This window comes from Notolepis coatsorum, assembly GCF_963971535.1.
Source record: "Notolepis coatsorum genome assembly, chromosome: 4".
Classification (NCBI taxonomy): Eukaryota; Metazoa; Chordata; class Actinopteri; order Aulopiformes; family Paralepididae; genus Notolepis; species Notolepis coatsorum.
Window position 1 is genome coordinate 5,926,148 of NC_140168.1, and position 25,708 is coordinate 5,951,855.

The following is a 25,708-nucleotide window of genomic DNA, read 5'->3' on the forward strand; positions in this document are numbered from 1 at the left end:
GTTCAAATAACAAACTCAGCAAGACCGACGGCTTCTCAGTTACAGTGGGTGACAATATTGTCACAAGGAAAGATGAAATTACCTACCTGGGTTCCATCCTAGAGGCTAATCTTTCCTGTGACAAAATGGCATCCAATGTAATAAAAAAAGTCAATCAACGAACTCGATTCTTGTACCGGATCTCCTCTCTGGTAAACAAGAATACCCTGAAGACTCTGGCAGGAGCACTCATTCAAGGGTACTACGACTATGCTTGCACCCCATGGTACCAAAGCACCTCAAAGGCACTAAAAACCAAATTACAAACATCTCAAAACAAACTAGTCAGACTACTGCTTGACCTGACTCCTAGAACCCACCTCACCCCTGCACACTTTGCCAACCTAGGATGGCTTAGAGTAGACGACAGAGTACAACAACTTGCAATGGGCCTGGTCTACAAGATACACTACACGACCAAGGTACCCATGTACATGTCAAAATACTTCCCAAAGGTCAGTGAATACCACGATCACAACACCAGAGGGAGCTCCACAAATCATGTAAAACCCAGATTCGGCTCAAACAAGGGACTAAACACGTTTCGCAATTATGACACAACAATGTGGAACGCCCTACCCAAAGCTGTAAAGGAATGTGAATCACTACCCACCTTCAAAAACACTCTCAAAGAACACCTACGGGAGACTGCAATTCAAAACTGGCCCCTACAAATGTCCTAACCCAGTTGTACAATAAAGACCAAGGCTTTGTCAGTATTCCAATGTACCCAACCCCCCCCCCCCCCCCCCACCTCCAATGTACAGCCCCACCCAACCCCACCCCACCTACCCAACCTCCTCCAATGTACAGTTTCTATGTCAAATGTATGTCAGTATTCCAATGTACAGTGTCCCCCCCCCCTACCCAACCCCCCCCCCCCCCCCCCCCCCCCCCACCTCCAATGTACAGCCCCACCCCACCTACCCAACCTCCTCCAATGCACAGTTTATATGTCAAATGTATATACACTCTTTTTCTGGATTTTTTTAGTATCACAAACAGTACTGTATTTGAAAATCTGGTATGTCATAAATGTATAGATGTAGCAGTACTGTCTATCTGTATGTCGTGTGTGTCATATGGTGAATTGAAAATGGGGGACCCTGATGGAAACAAGACGAAAGTCTTTCTCAGGTCTGCATCCTCTTAACAATTGTATGTATTGAGCTGTACTGTATACTGTACCCATTCTGCAATCTGTTAATAAACTTTTCAATCAATTCAATCAATCAGTCTTTTGCCCCTCATGAGCTCCCATACTGGTGCCTGTCACGTCACCAGACAGGCTACTGCTGCGCGCGCACAGGTGTGGGCGTGTACCCCCATTCCTGTTTTACAGTACACGCCCCGCGGCGTGATTACGAAACCTAGCTGCATTTCTTGGAGACGCTCTCTGATTGGCCGACGCCTGTTTCTACACTGGTTAAGCTTAGGCACTCTTTCGAAGTTGGTTAAGGTTAGAGTTTGTCTTAGAGCAGGGCGATAGAACACCAGGTAGTTTGCAGGCTGTTTGACATGGAAATGTGCAAAGACACAGCTCGTCACGGATTGGGTAAACGCGTCAGTGGCCAATCAGAGAGCGTCAGTCAGTGCCAATCAGAGAGCGTCTCCGAGAAATGCGGCTAGGTTTCGTAATCACGCAGGTCTTCCTGTGCACGAGCCTCACAACGAGGACGCGCACGGGTCGCGGTGAAATTCAACACAGCAGCAATAAGGAAGTGACTTCCTCCGTTAGATTAGTTATTAATACATAAACACGGACACGTTTCACCGACATGTCTGTCTCCTAATATATATTATTACTCCATTATTATATCGTCCATGCCGGTGAGTACTGTAGCATGTATTAGTCCTTCGACATTTTTCTTTATTTGGTTTGACTAGTTATTAGAAGTCAAACGTGTGAGTGACGATATAATAAACACATTAAGTTCAAGTTTCTTTATTAGTTGTCATATAAAAAATACAGAATACTTTTACATGAAATGCTTTTTTTCTGTTTCTGTTTCAAGTAAATAAAATACAACATGACAGTAGCAATAGTATATTACAAGGACAACAATAAATAAGGGAGAGAGAAGGAAAGGGAGAGAGGGAAAAAGAGAAAGGAAGAGCGATCCAGAGGGAGAGAGAGGTCTCATTCATTCATTCATGCTTACACACTGATGTTACCTTTTTCTGTGTTAACTCGAACCTTAGTAAGAGTACAGGAGAGTGTTATCTTCACTCTAGGGCCGAAGTGGTCATGTACAGTCACGTACTGTTTTAACGTACTGTCCGGACTTCGGGGTAAATCCCTCTTGATGTGTGGTGGTGACAATAAACCACTGGAAACAGTTATCTTCAGGACTGTGCATTTATTTCCATTGTATTCTTCATATCATGCTGTTGACTAACGTTACATATCTCACAACAAGCTACCTGCTTCTGTTGTTCTTCCTGTGTACACACTGTCTCATCACATTATTCGCTCCTTGCGTAGCTGACCTGTATGCGTGGGTGCCTCCCTCTTAAAGGAACAGACCATAATCTTATAACACTACCCCCACTCTGGATGGCAATTAACAATTAAATATAATAACATTCCAGCACCCCTATGACTACACACAAAATATCCTAAACAGATTACATAGACTTTTTTCTTTTTTGAACACCCCTTGAGTCTCTGGAGTCCTTTAGGGTCACAATGCCCAAGAACATCTCCCCTTGACGGAGTAACAGTCCATAAGAAACAGTCCATAGGAAACAGTCCATTATAATCCTTAAGATAGTTGTTTCCCTTGAGAACAGGGTGAAATTGTGGAAGGTAGTGCAGTGTTAGGAATTTAAACAGTCCACCTCCTTTCAGTGCTTCTGAGGTTCCAACACACTCTGAAAAAGAAGCATGAAACACACCTACAACGCAACGAATACAGCCCCAATATAACCACAGCTCTAACTCAATATTAAAGGCAACCTCCCAGTATCCTCTCTAGCTTCTAACTGAGTAAAACACCTGCTTCACCTGTTCACCCCAAAATAATTGTATGGTCTCACTTTTCTCACCGTAAACAAGATCACCACCAAAGTAAACTTACTCATGATGCCACAGTGCCTCAAGTGTTTTTCTTTAACCAAAACAATACAAAGTCTTTCAAACAACAAACTCCTTTCAACTATTTTTTTCTTTAAACAGGAGTAATATAACCCCTTTTTTTTTTAGTAAGTCACCCACTCTCCATATTTATCTGGAGGTCTCCTGGTCCTGCTAGACCTGCCCCTGGATGTTTGGCACTGAGTGGAGTCCATAACCGTTGCTTTTTGAGTACGTTGCACTGCACTACCCCCACTAGCATGAACCTCCTCTGTACTCGAGGAGACTTGGGCTGTGTGTGGCGAAGAGGGGAAAGCAACAGGGCTCAAGGGAATGTCTGTAGATGACTCTGCTTCCTGTCCACTATCACTCCCCGCCGCCGTATCCGGAAACAGATTAGCCAGGAACAGATCAGAGTCGATGAGGCTGGTATCTGGAATGGGTGGTAGAACCTCAGCAGGGTTCCAGACTTGTGCTTGTTCGATGACCCAGACATTATCCAACAGGGTACGGGAGTGGTATGGTTTGAGTTTGTCATGGTGCACTACTTTGACTTTTGCCTTAGGCCCCTTTTTGATGCGGTACACCAAGTCGTCCAGTTGGCCTAGGACAAAGTATGGCCCCTCGTATGATGGCAAGAATTTCCTCACCTTATCTCTTACTCTCTTGGTGCCTTTTACTAGGTGCCAGACAGCATCACCTGTGTGGTACAGAGTGCGGCAAACGTTCTTGTCATATTGCTTTTTGGCCCGTTCCACAGACTGACCTAGGGCATCTCTGGCGATCTGGTGAGCAAGCTCCAGCCTTTCACGGAGCTGAGTGACATACTGTGGAGGAGTCTGGGCACTTTCATGGCCGGGTGGCAGACCAGCCACCAGGTCAATTGGCTCAGTCACTTCCCGCCCAAACAACATCATGTTGGGGGTAAACCCAGTGGAGCTGTGCTTTGTTGCCCTATAGGCCATTACAGCATAGGGAATCATGATATCCCAATCCCAGTGGCAGCGTTCAGCTGTTGTGGCTAAGATATTTTGCAGAGTGGCATTGAAACGTTCAACCTGCCCATCAGACTGTGGCCTGAAAGAAGTGGTGCGCGTCTTCTCTATTCCAAGTAGTTCACACATTTTCTGAAACACTTGTGATTCAAAATTGGTGCCCTTGTCACTGTGCAAAGTCTGAGGTGCTCCAAAACGACATACCCATTCAGAGGTGAATACTTCAGCGACAGTTACAGCCTGCTCATCTGGTAGGGGATAGGCTTCCACCCATTTGCTGAAGTAGTCTTGAACTACTAACACATAGCGACTATGACGATCAGTCTCGTTGAGGGGGCCCATTATATCCAGAGCCACTCGCTCCATAGGTGCTCCAACGCGGACAGTGCCCATGGGGGCCTGGGGTGTCTTAGAGGGCCTGGCTCTGGCAGCACAGCTAGCGCATGTGCGGCACCACAGCGTGACATCTTCTCTCATACGATACCAGTAGTATCTTGTCTGCAGACGGGTGAGAGTCCGATCCACTCCAAAGTGACCCCCCACAGGACCATCATGCATTTGTCTCAGGACATCTGACTGGTACATACGAGGTAGTATTATCTGAGGGTAGAATATGGTTTCCTCTGCACAATAGAAGCGTCGCACCAGAATACCTTCTTTGAAATACAGTCTTTTCCACTGACTCCAATATGTTTTGGTGGCCGGGCTATGAGGTGAGATCTCCGCCCATGAGGGACGTTCTGTTCCCTGTTCCAGCGCTTTCCTGATGGGAGTGATATCAGGGTCAGCTATCTGAGCCTCCCTCAGCTGCTCAACGGTCCAACCGTGGAATAATTGCGCCTCTGTAGTCTCTGTGAGAAGAATCCTTTCTTCAGTTTGTGAATTTCCATCAGACCTTAAGTCCTCCACACCTGTGCTTCCCATTCCAGGGGATGGGGAGTCCACTACCCCCACTAAGCTCAACTCTATGGGATGAGCTTCAGTAGTTCCTGCTGTCACACTACCGCCCAGGTCACACTGCACAGCCTGATGTCTTGACTTTTCCATGTTCAACAACGGGTCTGGCACTTTGCAAGGGCAGAACTGACGACAAGGCCTTCTAGACAGAACATCGGCATTGCAGTGCTGCCGTCCTGGGCGATGGATCACCTTGAAGTTGTATTCACCAAGCTTCTCAAGCCATCTGGCTAACTGTCCCTCAGGCTCCTTCATCCGTATTAGCCAGCGGAGGCTACTATGATCCGTGCGGACGGTGAAAGATCTTCCCAGCAGGTACTGGCGGAAGTGTGATGTGAATTCCACCACGGCTAGCAACTCCCTCCGTGTGGTACAGTAGTTTTGTTCAGTCTGGGAGAGTCTTCTACTGCCATATGCCAGCACACGCTCCTCACCGTCCTGCATCTGAGAAAGGACAGCTCCGATTCCAGTGTCACAAGCATCTGTGTCTAGAATGAGGTCCCCGGTATCAAGGGGGTAGCCAAGGACAGGTGCAGTGGTAAGTAGTTGCTTTAGTTTATCAAATGCCTCCTGGCATTCCTGTGTCCAGTGGAAACGGGCATACTTTTTGGTCAGGGCATGTAGAGGTTGAGCGACAGCAGCAAAGTCTTTTACAAAACGTCTGTAGTATGACGCGAGGCCTACAAACTGGCGGACCTCACTGACGTCGGATGGTGTAGGCCACTCTCTGACTTTCTGGACTTTCTGTGAGTCGGTAGCGACCCCCTGCTCGGAGACGATGTGCCCGAGGTAGGCTACTTGCCGTTGGAACAGGCAACACTTTGCTGGTTTCAATTTCAACTTGGCTTGGCGCAGTCGGTCAAACACCTGGGATAGCCGCTGCAGCATTTCTGGTACATCTTTTCCCAGTGTAATGATGTCATCTAAGTATACTAAGCAGGTCTCCCATTGCATGCCAGCAAGGACGCGGTCCATTAGACGTTGAAACGTTGCTGGGGCGTTACATAGCCCAAACGGCATGACATTCCACTCAAAGAGCCCCTTCCTGCTGCAGAATGCTGAGGCCTTGCGTGCTCTGGGGGTTAGTTCCACCTGCCAATAGCCAGATGCAAGGTCCAGAGTGCTGAACCATTTGGCGCTGGATAAGGTGTCCAGAGTATCTTGAATACGAGGTAATGGGTACGCATCTTTAATGGTACAGTCATTCAAAGCCCTGTAGTCCACACAGAGACGATAAGTATCGTCCTTTTTGCGTACCATGACAATGGGCGCGGCCCAACTGCTGTGGCTGTTACGGGCGAGTCCAGTCTCGAGGCTCTGCTGTATCTGCTGGTCAGCATTCAGTTGTTTTTCCTGGGCCATGCGGCGGGGGTGTTGTTTCACTGGGACACCTGGCAGGGTTTGAATGTCATGTTGCACTAGGTTAGTACGGCCTAGGTCAGTGGGTCCTGTAGAGAAGATGTCGCCGTAGTCTTGCAGGAGCTTCGCTAGACTGCACTTTTCCCCGGTAGTTAGCTCAATGGAACTCTGGGCGTACAGAGTGGTGAGATGTTCTGGCACGGTGGGGAAGGCACGGTCGGACTGTTGGGATTCAGTGATGATGGTAGGGGGCTCCATTATCTCAACAGACTGGAGAAACCCTGCTACAGCTCCTTTCTTGATGGTAACATCAGTGGTTCCTGGGTTAAATACTCTGATTGGTATACTCTTACTGGGCTGGGCTCCTACTAAGACCCGGGCCACCAGCAATCGGTGCTTCTCAACAAAGCCTTTTGTAGGGCATAGCATCACCTCTCCTTTCACAGGGGTCCGGAAATGAGCATTTCCCGGTATAATGTACTCACGTCCTGGTGCTAGAACTGTGGTGCGAGCTACTCTTACTGCATGTGCTCTCGGCCTGTTGTCCGGATGGAAGTATTGTATTTGTTCACCGAACAACACAATCTTTCGGTTGCCAAAGTCCAGATGTGCTCTTGACTGCTCTAAGAATGGATGGCCCAGGATGGCCTCAGCACTGCCTGGCAGGTCGGCAAGTATGAAATCTACACCCACAGTCTGGCTGCCAATCTGAACAGGTAAGTGAACTTCACCCAAAGCAGGGACATTCCCAGGACCAATGCCATGCAGGGACTGTACAGTTGATGGCTGGATAGGTGGTCTGACCTCCGGGTGGATAGAATTATAGTATCGCAAAGGCAGCACATTTCTCCCTGCCCCAGAGTCTAAGATGGCACAAATCTCCATGTCATACATCAGCAGGTGGATACACATTTCTGGGCTCTCACCTTTACCACTGGACCCTCTGCGTGCATTTTGGTTTTTGGAGACATTCAAAACTGTGTCCGCCTGCAGCTTAGTTGGGTTTGTTAGAGAGTGGCAATTACGCCACATGTGTCCAATACCCGAGCAGTTGTGACAGCGGATGCTATCCCAATTTGTATCTTTTTGTCTCCTTTGTTTGTATTGCGCGGGGTGGTTCTGGTTCTGCTTTGTGGGTGCTGGTGCTGCACCATTATTTCCCTCAGCTTCATCAGAGTGGGCATAATCGCGCACCATAGCCATTCTGGTTCTCCGCTCAGCTACATTCCGTGCACCAGTCTGCATGAGCTGTGCAACGCTGGTAGCTGCTCTCCTGGTAGTTTCATAACGACGAGCAATGTCGTAAGCTTGGGCTAATGTGCGAGGTCGGTCTTCTAGGAGCTTCTGAATAATGTTGGCGTCCCCCATAGCATTAGTGAACACCTCAACACTGATTGCATCCTGCTCCTTTTCAGAACGGTCAGCGTATGCAATAGACACTTTCTCATATATGTCGTCCCTCAAGATGTGTAGTGCCTCACCTGGCAGGCGGATTCGTTGCCTTAACTCGATGGCAACAGCCACTGCATACTCTGATGATGGGCCATAAGCAACCTCCACCTCCTCAACAATGTCTCTGTAGTCCCAGCGTGCTGACCTTGGGTTGCGGTGGACCACTGCTCCTGCTGCACCTATGAGACAGAACCTCAACTGGACAGCCATAGTGTTCTCTGACCAGCGATTAGCCTCAGCACAGCTCTCAAAGCGCTGCAAGAAGTCCTTCCATGGTGTGGTGCCATCATACTGACCCGGTTGTAGTGTAGGAATCCTCTCTCGCTGAACACTGTCGTCCTCGCTGTCTGAAGACGGGTTGTACTGCACACGCCGGGGCAGCCGGCCACTTGGATGGAAGCCTGCTCGCCTGCGATGGGACTGATCATAGCCATAAGTCACAGCTTCATTACCTCCATGGACCGGTGTACTCTGCCTGTGGTGTACAGCGCCCTCTGGCTGCACCTGACGGGAACACACACCCGGTGTCACAGGGGTGGAAAGCAGGGTTGCAGGTTCAATATGTGGGGAATAGACTGTCACATTGTTCATAGGTGTGCTCTCCATAAAGGCTGCTGGTTTAGCAGCAATGCAGGGGTTAATGTTATGGGTAGCTGCATCTCCTATGGTCATTGAATGCATTTGTCCATACAACATATTCATATGGGGAGGCTCAGTTCCATAATGACTTTGCTGCATTTCAATGCCACTGTCTCTCATACTTTGATCATTCATATGAGCAAAGGGGTTTGTGCTTGACAACGACAGATGAGCATGTGGGTAATTGTCACTGGCCATTATCAATGGCTTATTACGTGCAGTAAATGGGTTTGACATTGCACCAGTAGGGGGCAGCTGATCCTCTGTTATGAACGGGTTGAGGCTTTGTCCATGTTGGTACTTCATTTCACGTCTCAGGTTAGCGACATCAGACTGAGAGTACATGGTTGTAGTTGTGGGGGTTAACATGAATGGGTTAGAGTAGTTGATCACTTGCTCTTCATAGTTGGTCATTTCCCCGTCAACGTTACTTCCATGGGCCGTCATCTTCTCAACTCAGTTCATTGACTGACGAAATTGCCTCGTGCGTCTATTAGCATGAGCTAACTATACGTGTCCATAGTTTACAACTCATTGATGAAATCAGGATTTTTCATATCCCGGACTCGAGCCCCCAATGTTACCTTTTTCTGTGTTAACTCGAACCTTAGTAAGAGTACAGGAGAGTGTTATCTTCACTCTAGGGCCGAAGTGGTCATGTACAGTCACGTACTGTTTTAACGTACTGTCCGGACTTCGGGGTAAATCCCTCTTGATGTGTGGTGGTGACAATAAACCACTGGAAACAGTTATCTTCAGGACTGTGCATTTATTTCCATTGTATTCTTCATATCATGCTGTTGACTAACGTTACATATCTCACAACAAGCTACCTGCTTCTGTTGTTCTTCCTGTGTACACACTGTCTCATCACATTATTCGCTCCTTGCGTAGCTGACCTGTATGCGTGGGTGCCTCCCTCTTAAAGGAACAGACCATAATCTTATAACACTGACAAGCGGTCTGTTCTGAGACGCTAAACCGAGGTCCTGACCTGACTGATCAATCTGGGTCGTTAAATAAGAACCCAGGGCGCCTATCGTAAATAGTAGGGGGGTTCCCAGACGTTCCTGACCAAATTCCCAATGAATGAATGAATGAATGAATGAAAACTTTATTTAACAGATTGCAGAATGGGTACAATACAGTACGGCTCAATACACACAATTGTTAAGGGGATGCAGACCTGAGAAAGACGTTTGTCTTGTTTCCATCAGGGTCCCCCATTTTCAATTCATATAGACATTTATGACATACACAACATACATGACATTTATGGCATAGGGACATATAGGTATTTAGTAGTACTGATACATTTGTGACATAACGGTATTCAAATATACAGTACTGTTACCCCTAGATCCTGACAGAGTATATACATATGATGGGGAGGGGACTGTACATTAGGAGGGGGTGGGTGGGTGGGAGGGAAATATACATACGGCGGGGAGGGAATATATACATGCGGTGGTGAGGAGACTGTCTATTAGGAGGTGGTGGGGGTTTTGGGCATTTACGGTGGCCAGTTTCGAATTGCAGCCTCCCGTAGGTGCTCTTTAAGAGCGGTTTTGAATGTGGGCAGGGATTCACATTCCTTTACAGCTTTGGGTAGGGCGTTCCACATTGTTGTGGCATAATTGCGAAACGTGTTTAGTCCCTTGTTTGAGCCGAATCTGGGTTTAACATGATTTGTTGAGCTTCCTCTGGTGTAGTGGTTGTGGTATTCACTGACCTTTGGGAAGTATTTTGACATGTACATGGGCACCCCGGTCGTATAGTGTATCTTGTAGACCAGGCCCATTGCAAGTTGCTGTACTCTGTCGTCTACTCTAAGCCATCCTAGGTTGGCAAAGTGGGCAGGGGTGAGGTGGGTTCTGGGGTTCAGGTCAAGTAGTAGTCTGACCAGTTTGTTTTGTGATGTTTGTAATTTTGTTTTAAGCGCCTTTGAGGTGCTTTGGTACCATGAGGTGCACGCATCAGGTTTGATTGATTGATTGATTGAAAACGTTATTAACAGATTGCAGAATGGGTGCAATACAGTCCCCCATTTTCAATTGCCTGGTGCCAGTGTAATGGTAGTCATTGATGTGTGCCTGGTGCCAGTGTAATCGTAGTCATTGTGTAGTGTGATGTGTGCCTGGTGCCAGTGTAATGGTAGTCATTGTGTAGTGACGTGTCATGTGTGCCTGGTGCCAGTGTAATGGTAGTCATTGTGTAGTGTGCTGTGTGCCTGGTGCCAGTGTAATGTAGTCATTGTGTAGTGTGATGTGTGCCTGGTGCCAGTGTAATGGTAGTCATTGTGTAGTGTGATGTGTGCCTGGTGCCAGTGTAATGGTAGTCATTGTGTAGTGTGATGTGTGCCTGGTGCCAGTGTAATGGTAGTCATTGTGTAGTCAGTGTGATGTGTGCCTGGTGCCAGTGTAATGGTAGTCATTGTGTAGTCAGTGTGATGTGTGCCTGGTGCCAGTTTATGGTAGTCATCGTGTAGTGTGATGTGTGCCTGGTGCTAGTGTAATGGTAGTCATCGTAGTGTGATGTGTGCCAGGTGCCAGTGTATGGTAGTCATTGTGTAGTGTGATGTGTGCCTGGTGCCAGTGTAATGGTAGTCATCGTAGTGTGATGTGTGCCAGGTGCCAGTGTATGGTAGTCATTGTGTAGTGTGATGTGATGTGTGCCTGGTGCCAGTGTAATGGCAGTCATTGTGTAGTGTGATGTGTGCCTGGTGCCAGTGTAATGGTAGTCATCGTGTAGTGTGATGTGTGCCTGGTGCCAGTGTAATGGCAGTCATTGTGTAGTGTGATGTGTGCCTGGTGCCAGTGTAATGGCAGTCATTGTGTAGTGTGATGTCTGTGTGCCTGGTGCCAGTGTAATGGCAGCCATTGTGTAGTGTGATGTGTGCCCGGTGCCAGTGTAATGGCAGCCATTGAGCCTGCGTAGCCCAAGGTTGGATGCTACCAGTGGTGGTGAAGGAGGCCATTTCCACAGTACATTGTGGGGAGTGTCTAGAAAAGCGCTATATAAATGTAATTTATTATTATTATTATTATTATTATTATTATTATTATTATTATTATTATTATTATTATTATTATTATTATTATTATTATTATTATTATTATTGTTGTTGTTCTTCAGTAATAATTTTACAAAACACTTATTTCACAATGTAGTAGTAGTAGTAGTTTTATTAAGTCATCACACACACAATACAATATGCACAATCATTTAACAATCTTGGATTTGGCAGTGACTGAAAAGGTACAGACTGAAGCATAATGCTAATATGCGTGTCCTATATGAAATCAAGACTCCAAAACAGTATTCTAAAAGAAAATAACAAAAAAAAGAATGATTCACATTTGTAATCTTCAAAAATAGCTATACAAACCATTTTCTTAAAATCGAATGCGAAAGCGAATGACTCATTCTTAAATGTATATCAGAATTGTTCCACAAGTTAACCCCCAACAATAGAAATACACCTCCTTTTAATCCCTTTCTTAGCTTTTTGAACAGTAAAATTTACAAATGTCTCTCGAATCATATTTTCTTTGATTTATACAATATATATAATATATGTTTGCAGCATATTTTGTGACTTGCTTGTTTGTTTGTTTCTATTCATTTAGTGTGCCCTGCTGTTCAGGACGGAGCGTGTGGTCACGTGTTGCTGACATATTCAAGAAGGGTAAAGAATGAAGAGATATTGAAGAATTATGATCTGATCATATTGGCCTCTGAAGGGCGAAGAGGAGGAGCAGAAGAAACAAACTGACATCAGAAATGGAAGGAGAGGAGGCCGAGACACGAGGGACAGGACTCGCGGACGTCCTCGAGATCCTGGAAGAGGCGGCACGCGAGCGACTGCTGAGTCTGACCTTTCAGCTGGGTGCGTGTCCAGAAGAAGACATCGTGCTCGCCCTGGCGCTCATCGTTCTCCAGAGAGGCGTACAGGCGGTGAACAAGCTCCGCGCGCTGAGAGACAAAAACAACAACAGCAACCTCGCTAACCGCTTGGTCGAAATGTGGCACGCGAGCCAGGACGAGTTGGAGGACTTCCGAGTTAAATGCGGCGATTGTCGCGACGACGGGGAAACCTTGGCCGACTTGGCCCGGGTGTTCAGAGTGTTGTCCGAGCTCAGGCTGTGCGATGCGTCGCTGAGAGATCTGGCGTATCGGAGAGCCCTTGTTCACGCCGACGGCCACGGAACCGCCGATGGTCAGCCTTCAGTATACACGCATGTAGACCGACTGAGGGAAGAGGCTAAGCAGGTCTGCGGGCCTCAGATTGCAGAGTGGACGTGTTCCTCCAGGGGAATACAACCGGCATCTCACCGCGAGGAGGCCGGACTGGACAGCAGCGGCGGCACTACGGCTCTGGAACACTCGCCATCGCTGGATCTGTCAATGGGTAATCTGCCCGGCTCATTACGGACCAGCTCCTCCTCCGTGATCTCTTATCCGAGTCATCTGGAGATAAGTGTAGCCCAAACGGTCGGCTGCGAAGCGGGCAAAGTCACCCCAACGCCACCGGGACCCTCATGTAACGACAACAACAACACCCTCCGACACGGTCAGCCTTGTTTGGTTAAAGGAGACTCAAAGATGGACACTCCGGACTTTGCAACACTATCAACAAACTCCAGTTTGCTAGCAGGTCACAGCGCTCAAAATCACAAGTTAACCGCTGTACCGATTACTGTGGTAGCGCCCCCGGAGCCGGAGGAAAAGCCTGGACCCGAGAGCGGAGTCCCAAGACGAACACGCGAGGAAGACAAAAGTGCAGAGGAAGAAGAAGAAGAAGAAGAGGAGGAGGAGGAGGAGGAGGAGGCGATATTTTACTCCTTCGTTATCTTGCACGCACCGGAGGACGGGGACACGGCCGAGGGCGTGCGGGAAAGATTCGAGTCGTGCGGCGTCGGCGTCGGGGCGACCTTCGCGGAGGACTTCGCCGTCGCCGGCAAGAGCACGCTGGCGTGCGTGGAGGACGCCATCGACAACTCCGCCTTCACCGTCCTGCTGCTCACGCGCAACTTCAACAACACGCGCCTGCTGGAGGTGAAGACGGACTCGGCGCTCATCAACTCCATCAACAAGCGGCACAAGTACAACACGGTCATCCCGCTGCTGCCCCGGGAGAACCCGTTGCCCCGCGTCGGCCTGCCCCTGGTGCTGCAGACGTTGAATCTTCTGGAGGAGAACCGGCACTTCGAGAGGAAAGTGATGAAGGCCTTGTCTCCGGCGAAGATCCAATCTCAGAGGAGGGCGTGGCTCGTGGAGCAGAAGGTTAAAAAGGAGGTGAGCAGACAGGAGAAGCTGAGAGTCGCTAACCTCCATCGGAGGCAGTTGCTTCGCGAGCGCATGGAGACGGCGCGGCTGGAGCAAGAACGATTGGGACTTTTAACGCAACAGAAACTTCCCATGCATGGTTTTCCACCGGCCCCTCCAGCTATGCCTTGGGGAGCCCAGTTTTCAAGCTATCCCAACTTTCCTGTACCGCAACCACCACAACAACAACAACAGGTGGATGGTGAGGGCAGGCTTTGGTGTTCTCCACAAGGAAACATCCATATTGAGAACGCTAAATACATAATGATTGGAAACGACTCTCAAATGAGTGTGGAATTGGGTGGAGCTGCCAATCGAGACGATTTGTCAGACGAGGAGGACTAGTTTTGAAAATTGCAAAGATATACAGTAAATGTTTTCATCCTGCTCCGTTTGAGCTTTTATTTGTATCCAAAAATAAATCTGAACACTGAAACAAAATGGCCGTGTAGCAATTGATGTAGAAACATTCATGTAAAAGGTACAGTATAGGAGAATTATGTAGTCGTTTCTAGAGCCTGTATAAGAGCGTCTTTTAGTAGTGAGTCACAGACCTGTTTGTCTCTTATATCTCTCCTGATCAGCGACAGTGGCCCAGGAGGTAGAGCAGTCGTCTGGTAATCCGGAGGTTCCCGTTTCGATTCCCGCTCCTCCCGGGCAGCGTGTCGAGGTGTCCTTGAGCAAGACACTTAAACCCCTAATTGCTCCCGATGAGCAGGTTGGCACCTTGCATGGTCGCCTCCGCCGTCGGTGTGTGAGTGAATGGGTAAAAATGTGAGGAACAAATTGTAAAGTGATTTGGATAAAAGCTGCTATATGAATGCACCATTAGCATTTTCCTTCTTGCTCTTTATTATAATTTCTGTCCTTGAATCTGGAAAATGTTAAGTTTTTGGGTTTTATTCAAGTCCTCAGAAAACTATTATTATAGGTATTTCTGTCCCTATTGATTGATGACAGCGATACTGGTGTGATAGTAACTCACTTGTTCTCAAGCTTTCAAAAACACAGGGCGGCTGGGTAGCGCAGTGGAGAATGCACTCGCCTACCACCGCAGAGACTCTGGGTTCGAATCCAGCTGTCAGCGGTACCTCCGGCTTGGTCGGTCATCCCTACTAACACAATTGGCAGTGTTAGCGGGTGGGAAGCCGGCGGGGTGTGTGTCCTGGTCGTTGTAAACAGCGACTCCTACTGGTCGGTCGGGGCGCCTGTTCAGCAGGGAGGGGATCTGGGGGAGGGTAGTGTGATCCTCCCGCGCGTTACGTTCCCCCAGTGAAACTCCTCGCTGTCGGGTGAAAAGAAGCGGCTGGCTGACTCCACATGTATCGGAGGAGGCATGTGGTAGTCTTCACCCTCCCCCAGGCCGACAGTGGGACAATGCGCGCAACGACCACTAAGGGAATTGGCATAACGACTAAATTGGGATGGGAGAAAAATACAGAAAGAGTTAAAAAAAAAGATTGATCAAAAAAAGGTTTCAAAAAACACAGGAAGTCATCTTTGATCCCGAAGGTCTGTGGCGGATGGTAGCCCATTTCTGGAAGGTTACACAAATATGTTGAGAATGGCCCGTGAGGTTATAGAAGATCCCTCGCATGTATTACACACAGAATATGAGATGCTACCCTCACAGATCCCCCCCAAGTGGAAACTGAAGAGATTCCATTCATTCATTTGTGCCACATTCAATAAGCCTGCTTAACCGGTAGGATAGAAATGTGGTCACAACATACACAGGACAGTGTCATTTAAAGGGCTGTGCAATATGAAATAACCTTGGACTTATGGGACTGTGGCACATAAAAATTAATAACGGTGGTTGTGTGGCAAGAGACTTTTAAACACAGACAGTAGTCATTTTAAGTAGCCTTTTGCACTTGGTTGTCTGTTTTTACTTTTACTTTTATTGCTGGATTGTATCACATGGAGTGTTTCTCTTTTTATTTGCCGTGCTGTCGTTGAGATGTTTTGTTGTTTGTTTGTTTTTGTTGCTTGTTGGTGAAGCTGCAAATATGAATTGCCCCACGCGGGATCAATAAAGTTGTCTGAATCTGAATCCCCCTATCTACCTTCATGACACTGCTAGCCCACGCATGGCTGGGGAGATGGCATTGTGGTGGTCTGCTAAGGGTGTTAAATTAACTTTCCATTTGATTTGTTTCACCATCTGGAAATCACGCTACCAAAATGGAGAGTATCATTTATATTATATATTATTATATATATATATATTTCCCCCTTTTGCTTTCTTTTAATTTTTTTTTGCGTAGCTTTGTCTGCCACATCTGTACTTTTGTTTAATTATTTAAATATCTATATATATATATATATATATATATATTTTTTTTTTTTTTTTTTTTTTTTTTTTACATGTATGTTTGTCGTCGCCCTCACTGGGTGGGATGGGTGGGATGAGGGGATAGGAATGGGGGAAGGAAATGGAAGTTGTATAATTTGGATAAAATGTATAAATGTACTAATTCTTCCAATAAAAAAAGATAAACCTAAAAAAAATACTTGTTTTATTCATACTGTCACAATAGCTTCATAAATGTAACATTTAGGGAGGAAGGAAATAAACAGAAGCCACAGGCTTTAACCGTAAAACAGCTCCCCCAAAATGGAACAAATCTAAACATTCAGAATTAAATCCTGTACTACAACAGGTCATGAATGCAAGGTCAAGTTTCAAGTTCAAGTTTGTTTATTAGTTGTCATCCAGTTCAAGAAAGAAATCCTTTCTCCGCCTCCTGCAGGTGGGTCTTCAGGGTTCTTCACTGCTTTCACCACCAAACCAAAGTTGCTGGCTGTGACTCTTGCGATATGCCGTCCTGTTAAAGAAACCCATAAAGATTAATCTCATGTCACTTGAAACAGGTGCATTCAGTTTGTAGTGACAAAATTGTAAACTGAAGCACTATCTCAGGAGGCTCATACAGAACCAAGTGTTTAACTAATGTACATGTACCTTATGTGACAAATAAAACAACTTGAATTCATTATATTGTTTTAAATATATAAATCAGTACCACTGAGTAATAATGAGCAGATGTATGTACAGAGTTGTAGTATTATGTACAGTGATACAGATATAAAGACACTGGTAGTAGTCATACTGGCCAGCAGTGTAACTAGTAAGAGTAGGTAAGGGATATGTACAGATATAGTATCTACAGATATGCAGGAGGATTATGTATATGTATGTATACCTGCATATAATCCTCTTACATATCTGTAGATACTAAGCATTATTGTACATGCCATCATACACTTGCCATCCTTATTAGTGTTGTCATTCAAAAATACTTTAATCTAGAGGTAATTCACACCACGACCATGTTACCTGATGAATTGAAAATGGGGGACCCTGATGTAAACAAGACGAAAGTCTTTCTCTGGTCTGCATCCCCTTAACAATTGTGTGTATTGAGCTGTACTGTATTGTACCCATTCTGCAATCTGTTAATAAAGTTTTCAATCAATCAATCAAATTCAATCAATCAATCAAACTATCACATCAGCTCTGGAAACTAGAGTGATTAATTCAAAGCTAATCAATCCGGCCCGTTTTTATCAACTAGCTTCTGTTAGCAGCAAGCATTAGCCTTCATTAGCTGAGCAAGTAAACTAACAGTACTAACAGCGGTCCAATGTTCACCAAAACACACACCCACACACTTTATAATTAGTTCCTCAACGTTATATAGACAGGTTTGATTGATTGATTGAAAACTTTATTAACAGATTGCAGAATGGGTACAATACAGTACAGCTCAATACACACAATTGTTAAGGGGATGCAGACCAGAGAAAGACTTTCGTCTTGTTTACATCAGGGTCCCCCATTTTCAATTCATCAGGACATATATGACATACGTGACATACAGATAGTCAGTACTGCTACATCTATACATTTATGACATACCAGATTTGCAAATACAGTACTGTTTGTGATACAGAAGGAGTCAGGAAAAGGGAGTATATACATTTGACGTAGAAACTGTACATTGGAGGAGGTTGGGTGGGGGGGGGGGTTGGGTACACTGGGATATTGACAACCATACTGGGTAATCTACATTGGAGGTGGTTGGGGGGGGGGCACACTGTATATACAAGCAAAACTGTACATTGAGGGGGGGGGGGGGACACTGTACAAACAAACAAAATTGTACATTGGACTATTGACAAAACCATACTAGGTAAATGACTGTACATTGGAGGGGGTTGGGTTAGGATATTTACAGGGGCCAGTGTTGAATTGCCGTCTCCCGTAGGTGTCCCTTGAGAGAGGTTTTGAAAGTGGGTAGTGATCCACATTCCTTTACAGCTTTGGGTAGGGCGTTCCACATTGATGTGGCATGATTGCGAAACGTGTTTAGTCCCTTATTTGAGCCGAATCTGGGTTTAACATGATTTGTGGAGCTCCCTCTGGTGTTGTGATCGTGGTATTCACTGACCTTTGGGAAGTATTTTGACATGTACATGGGTACCTTGGTCGTGTAGTGTATCTTGTAGACCAGGCCCATTGCAAGTTGCTGTACTCTGTCGTCTACTCTAAGCCATCCTAGGTTGTCAAAGTGGGCAGGGGTGAGGTGGGTTCTAGGAGTAAGGTCAAGCAGTAGTCTGACCAGTTTGTTTTGAGATGTTTGTAATTTTGTTTTTAGCGCCTTTGAGGTGCTTTGGTACCATGAGGTGCAAGCATAGTCGTAGTACCCCTGAATGAGTGCTCCTGCCAGAGTCTTCAGGGTATTCTTGTTTACCAGAGAGGAGATCCGGTACAAGAATCGAGTTCGTTGGTTGACTTTTTTTATTACATTGGATGCCATTTTGTCACAGGAGAGATCAGCCTCTAGGATGGAACCCAGGTAGGTAATTTCATCTTTCCTTGTGACAATATTGTCACCCACTGTAACTGAGAAGAAGGTAATGTTTTGTAAACTAACGTTATGTTTAGAATGGAATGAATACATCAAGGCAAAGATTGTTAGCTCAAAGCTAATCTGGCCCGTTTTTATCAACTAGCTTCTGTTAGCAGCCAGCATTAGCCTTCAGTAGCTGAGCAAGTAAACTATCAGTAACGTTTTTACATGAAATACAGCCGAAAAACCCTGCTGACAAACGTTTGCTTATTAAATACATTCTATAATATAATATTACAAACGTTTCATTACCTCTCTGTGACGACAAAGTTGTTTAAATAACAGGAGAAAAGTTGCTGAAAACAATGTAATTCGATGGGACAGGAAGTACCATTCGCAACCCGGAAGTCCTACCGGAAGTGCCTACTTCAGGTTGTGCAAGTGGAGAATAGAGTTAGGAGCAATGTTCCCTCTAATTTTTTTTCGGTCTGAGCAAACACTATGAATGAATGAATGAAAACTTTATTTAACAGATTGCAGAATGGGTACAATACAGTACGGCTCACTACATACAATTGTTAAGGGGATGCAGACCTGAGAAAGATGTTTGTCTTGTTTCCATCAGGGTCCCCCATTTTCAATTCATATAGACATTTATGACATACACAACATACATGACATTTATGGCATAGGGACATATTTAGTATTTAGTACTGATACATTTGTGACATAACGGTATTCAAATATACAGTACTGTTACCCCTAGATCCTGACAGAGTATATACATATGATGGGGAGGGGACTGTACATTAGGAGGGGGTGGGTGGGTGGGAGGGAAATATACATACGGCGGGGAGGGAATATATACATGCAGTGGTGAGGAGACTGTCTATTAGGAGGTGGTGGGGGTTTTGGGCATTTACGGTGGCCAGTTTCGAATTGCAGCCTCCCGTAGGTGCTCTTTAAGAGCGGTTTTGAATGTGGGCAGGGATTCACATTCCTTTACAGCTTTGGGTAGGGCGTTCCACATTCTTGTGGCTCAAACCTCCTGAGCAGACATCAGCAACTACTGAGCAACATACATCACCTGCCGATTAACCGGTTAGTTGATAAGCGGCGGTTTGTAAAAAATCTGAGAATCTTAATTTCCCTCAATGTCTAACATAAAAATATATACATTTTGCTGATACACAGAGAAATAATACAAAAAGGCATATTATATTCCTTAATCAAATATTTATTTGACCATTGATTGACGATAAGTCCTTACTTTGGCGGCGGCGGTGTGAGTCGTGTCACTAACTTTTGTCTTTTTAGGAGGCTGACTCGTCGTTATTTTATTAAGTGAATTATAATGCGACTTCAAGGGTGACCATAATGTGATTTTTTTTTTAAAAGAGGACACTGCCTTCAGCCTCAAGATACTTAATGATACTCAAAGTTTACTCAAAGATGCCTTATCATTATAATATATTTAAAGTATGCCTCCTCTGTATGGATATACAATTATTGTTTATATTATTTTATATAACAAAATAATATCTCTCTATAACCAAAGTTACTCAACATGCTGTATTATGCCTAAAGTAATCTATCTGACAAATCTCAAGAAAATAACTAAATCAACCTATGACAAAATAATATATATTTTCAAGTCTTACTGGACAAAGTAAATAACAAGAAAAATATGAAAATTAGTGTAATAAACTAATTTATTACACACATAATCCTTAGAATGATTGTATCATAACAAGCATCTTATCAAACCAAAACATCATTTTGAGGCATCAAAATAGTTTTCAATTATTTTCTTTCTCCCTCTGTATAGCTGCATGCTTCAATCAATTCGATCAACTTTGCCATCAAACTCTCGCCTCGCACTGCTTTGTTTGTAATGTTTTTCTGTGTCCATGTGAGCTTTGAGATCGCCACCACTTTTATTAGACACAGAAACATATGGTCAAGCTTTGCACGCGTTGCACTACGCTTCCAATTAGTCTCGACCGGGACGATAAATTGGGAATTTTCTCTGCAGTTAATCTGTAATATACATTTTCGCGTTGGCATTGTGAGGAGCCAGTGATGCTGGTCGGATCTGTCCGCTTCCTGCTCTCTTGTGTGTGTCTGTGTGAGCACGCAGTAGCGACGCCCACAAAGCACTGAAAGCGAGGCTTCTCTTGGTAACGTCACACGCAACAGGTTACCGTAGTATTCGGTGCAACGCGCCAGTCAATTTAATTACATGCATATTTTACACAAACGTTTGTGCGCAACAGATTTCAGATGTGCACAGGCGCACCTTTAGGGGGAACATTGGTAGGAGGTTTAGACAGATGATCGGTTTAATGCTTTCCCATTGTGTAGACTTTGTAAAACCCACACACACATATGGAGGATGATCTACGGAGTTGATTTATATAAAAAAAAAAAATGGAGTTATGAGGTTTTGTCCCGCCAGCAGCGATATATTAGATCATCAAATGCAGTTTGATAGTGATCGACGCCAGATAAAAAATGTCAACTGTACATTGTCCTAGACGTGTTGACTGATCATCTGATGTTGACCGGAGGGGGGGGGGGGGGGGGGGGGGGTCGTTTATAATTCCGTGGCCCACGTTAAATCATTTATGTAGTATGGGTGATATATAGATCAAAGCAGTTTGTATCAAAAATGGTAAACAAAAACGCTGAAACTCACCCCAGTCTACTCTTACCGTTGGGTGATGAGCGTGGAGCAAAAAGATCGCTATTATGGGATGTTGATCTATGTGATCCATTTCCAGGTTGTTTAATACTATATACGTCCAAAGAATGTTGTTTATTGAGTTATGGCAACGGATCGATATGCAGTGTGTCAAGATGGAGTCCCGCGAGCGATAGCGAGTGGCCGGACGGAATAGGGGACGACACCAAGCACTTCCGGCCACTTCCGGTTTTGGCAACTCGCCGATCGGCCACCAGGTGGCGGTATTGAAGCGTTGCAGAGTTGAGCGGAGTCCTACAGCACAAGCCAAGACTCCGTGGGTGAAATGTGAATACCATGACGAAAATATGAAATATTGATCTCAAAGACGCCTTGGCAGATTACGCATGGCGGAGAATGACGTGTTACCACGTCATTGGCGGGGGGGAATGGGTTAAGCACCATGTTTTGTTTTAAGCACCAAGATTAAGCGAGATTCACCCAGAAAGTTCATAGCCAGCAACCCCACCTGGAAGAATTCGGCCGACATCTCGAGGAAGGGGCCCTCGAAGTCCTCCTCGTAGACCAACTTGTCCCCCAGGCCCAGGGTCATGAGCATGTCGCAGGCGGTCTTCATCACTCCCCTGGAGATATCAAGCATTTGGGATGAGAGAAAATATAAAGTACATGATTGTAGACCTTTTAAAACAGTTCTTCACAAAGTGAGTGAAACAGTTCTTAACAGAACCACACCTAGTGAGTGAAACAAAGTGCTCACCTATCACCTAGTGAGTGAAACAAAGTGCTCACCTAGAGACTGAAACAAAGTGCTCACCTATCAGCTAGAGACTGAAACAAAGTGCTCACATATCAGCTAGAGACTGAAACAAAGTGCTCACCTATCAGCTAGACTGAAACAAAGTGCTCACCTATCAGCTAGAGACTGAAACAAAGTGCTCACCTATCAGCTAGAGACTGAAAAAGTGCTCACCTATCAGCTAGACTGAAAGAAAGTGCTCACCTATCACCTAGAGACTGAAACAAAGTGCTCACCTATCAGCTAGAGACTGAAAAAGTGCTCACCTATCAGCTAGACTGAAAGAAAGTGCTCACCTATCAGCTAGAGACTGAAACAAAGTGCTCACCTATCACCTAGAGACTGAAACAAAGTGCTCACCTATCACCTAGACAATAAAACAAAGTGCTCACCTATCAGCTAGAGACTGAAACAAAGTGCTCACCTATCAGCTAGAGACTGAAACAAAGTGCTCACCTATCAGCTAGAGACTGAAACAAAGTGCTCACCTATCAGCTAGAGACTGAAACAAAGTGCTCACCTAGAGACTGAAACAAAGTGCTCACCTATCAGCTAGAGGCTGAAATAAAGTGCTCACCTATCAGCTAGAGGCTGAAACAAAGTGCTCACCTATCAGCTAGAGACTGAAACAAAGTGCTCACCTATCAGCTAGAGGCTGAAACAAAGTGCTCACCTATCAGCTAGAGACTGAAACAAAGTGCTCATCTATCAGCTAGAGACTGAAACAAAGTGCTCACCTATCAGCTAGAGGCTGAAATAAAGTGCTCACCTATCAGCTATAGGCTGAAACAAAGTGCTCACCCATCAGCTAGAGGCTGAAATAAAGTGCTCACCTATCAGCTAGAGACTGAAACAAAGTGGTCACCTATCAGCTAGAGACTGAAACAAAGTGCTCACCTATCACCTAGAGACTGAAACAAAGTGCTCACCCATCAGCTAGAGGCTGAAACAAAGTGCTCACCTATCAGCTAGAGACTGAAACAAAGTGCTCACCTATCAGCTAAAGACTGAAACAAAGTGCTCACCTATCAGCTAGAGACTGAAACAAAGTGCTCACCTATCAGCTAGAGGCTGAAACAAAGTGCTCACCTATTAGCTAGAGACTGAAACAAAGTGCTCACCTAGAGACTGAAACAAAGTGCTCACCTATCAGCTAGAGACTGAAACAAAGTGCTCACCTATCAATTAGAGACTGAAACAAAGTGCTCACCTATCAGCTAGAGACTGAAACAAAGTGCTCACCTATCAATTAGAGACTGAAACAAAGTGCTCACCTATCAGCTAGAGACTGAAACAAAGTGCTCACCTATCAGCTAGAGACTCAAACAAAGTGCTCACCTATCAGCTAGAGACTGAAACAAAGTGCTCACCTATCAGCTAGAGACTGAAACAAAGTGCTCACCTATCACCTAATGAGTGAAACAAAGTGCTCACCTATCACCTAGTGAGTGAAACAAAGTGCTCACCTATCACCTAGTGAGTGAAACAAAGTGCTCACCTAGAGACTGAAACAAAGTGCTCACCTATCAGCTAGAGACTGAAACAAAGTGCTCACCTATCACCTAGTGAGTGAAACAAAGTGCTCACCTATCACCTAGTGAGTGAAACAAAGTGCTCACCTAGAGACTGAAACAAAGTGCTCACCTATCAGCTAGAGACTGAAACAAAGTGCTCACCTATCAGCTAGAGACTGAAACAAAGTGCTCACCTGTCAGCTAGAGACTGAAACAAAGTGCTCACCTATCAGCTAGAGACTGAAACAAAGTGCTCACCTATCAGCTAGACTGAAACAAAGTGCTCACCTATCAGCTAGAGACTGAAACAAAGTGCTCACCTAGCAGCTAGAGACTGAAAAAGTGCTCACCTATCAGCTAGACTGAAAGAAAGTGCTCACCTATCACCTAGAGACTGAAACAAAGTGCTCACCTATCAGCTAGAGACTGAAAAAGTGCTCACCTATCAGCTAGACTGAAAGAAAGTGCTCACCTATCAGCTAGAGACTGAAACAAAGTGCTCACCTATCACCTAGAGACTGAAACAAAGTGCTCACCTATCACCTAGACAATGAAACAAAGTGCTCACCTATCAGCTAGAGACTGAAACAAAGTGCTCACCTATCAGCTAGAGACTGAAACAAAGTGCTCACCTATCAGCTAGAGACTGAAACAAAGTGCTCACCTATCAGCTAGAGACTGAAACAAAGTGCTCACCTAGAGACTGAAACAAAGTGCTCACCTATCAGCTAGAGGCTGAAATAAAGTGCTCACCTATCAGCTAGAGGCTGAAACAAAGTGCTCACCTATCAGCTAGAGACTGAAACAAAGTGCTCACCTATCAGCTAGAGGCTGAAACAAAGTGCTCACCTATCAGCTAGAGACTGAAACAAAGTGCTCATCTATCAGCTAGAGACTGAAACAAAGTGCTCACCTATCAGCTAGAGGCTGAAATAAAGTGCTCACCTATCAGCTAGAGGCTGAAACAAAGTGCTCACCCATCAGCTAGAGGCTGAAATAAAGTGCTCACCTATCAGCTAAAGACTGAAACAAAGTGCTCACCTATCAGCTAGAGACTGAAACAAAGTGCTCACCTATCAGCTAGAGGCTGAAACAAAGTGCTCACCTATTAGCTAGAGACTGAAACAAAGTGCTCACCTAGAGACTGAAACAAAGTGCTCACCTATCAGCTAGAGACTGAAACAAAGTGCTCACCTATCAATTAGAGACTGAAACAAAGTGCTCACCTATCAGCTAGAGACTGAAACAAAGTGCTCACCTATCAATTAGAGACTGAAACAAAGTGCTCACCTATCAGCTAGAGACTGAAACAAAGGGCTCACCTATCAGCTAGAGACTGAAACAAAGTGCTCACCTATCAGCTAGAGACTGAAACAAAGTGCTCACCTATCACCTAGAGACTGAAACAAAGTGCTCACCTATCAGCTAGACTGAAAGAAAGTGCTCAACTATCAGCTAGAGACTGAAACAAAGTGCTCACCTATCAGCTAGAGACTGAAACAAAGTGCTCACCTATCAGCTAGAGACTGAAACAAAGTGCTCACCTATCAGCTAGAGGCTGAAACAAAGTGCTCACCTATCAGCTAGAGACTGAAACAAAGTGCTCACCTATCAGCTAGAGACTGAAGCAAAGTGCTCACCTATCAGCTAGAGACTGAAACAAAGTGCTCACCTATCACCTAGAGACTGAAGCAAAGTGCTCACCTATCAGCTAGAGACTGAAACAAAGTGCTCAACTATCAGCTAGAGACTGAAACAAAGTGCTCACCTATCAGCTAGAGACTGAAACAAAGTGCTCACCCATCAGCTAGAGGCTGAAACAAAGTGCTCACCTATCAGCTAGAGACTGAAACAAAGTGCTCACCTATCAGCTAGACTGAAACAAAGTGCTCACCTGTCACCTAGAGACTGAAACAAAGTGCTCACCTATCAGCTAGAGACTGAAACAAAGTGCTCACCTATCACCTAGAGACTGAAACAAAGTGCTCAC

General features: G+C 45.3%; 1 protein-coding gene across 1 annotated transcript; it reads left to right on the top strand.

The window, feature by feature from the left end:
- The first annotated feature begins 1,731 nt into the window (after nt 1–1,731).
- Nucleotides 1,732–16,059, top strand: ticam1 (TIR domain containing adaptor molecule 1). Its single transcript, XM_084312820.1, has 2 exons — nt 1,732–1,869; nt 12,147–16,059. Exon 2 carries the CDS (start codon nt 12,301–12,303, stop codon nt 14,188–14,190), a length of 1,890 nt encoding a protein of 629 aa, XP_084168946.1. The 5' UTR covers nt 1,732–1,869; nt 12,147–12,300; the 3' UTR covers nt 14,191–16,059.
- The last annotated feature ends 9,649 nt before the right edge of the window (nt 16,060–25,708 follow it).

What these genes read in the sequence shown, in the direction of transcription:
- ticam1 (XM_084312820.1), top strand. Translation starts at nt 12,301, where the DNA reads ATGGAAGGAGAGGAGGCCGAGACACGAGGGACAGGACTCGCGGACGTC.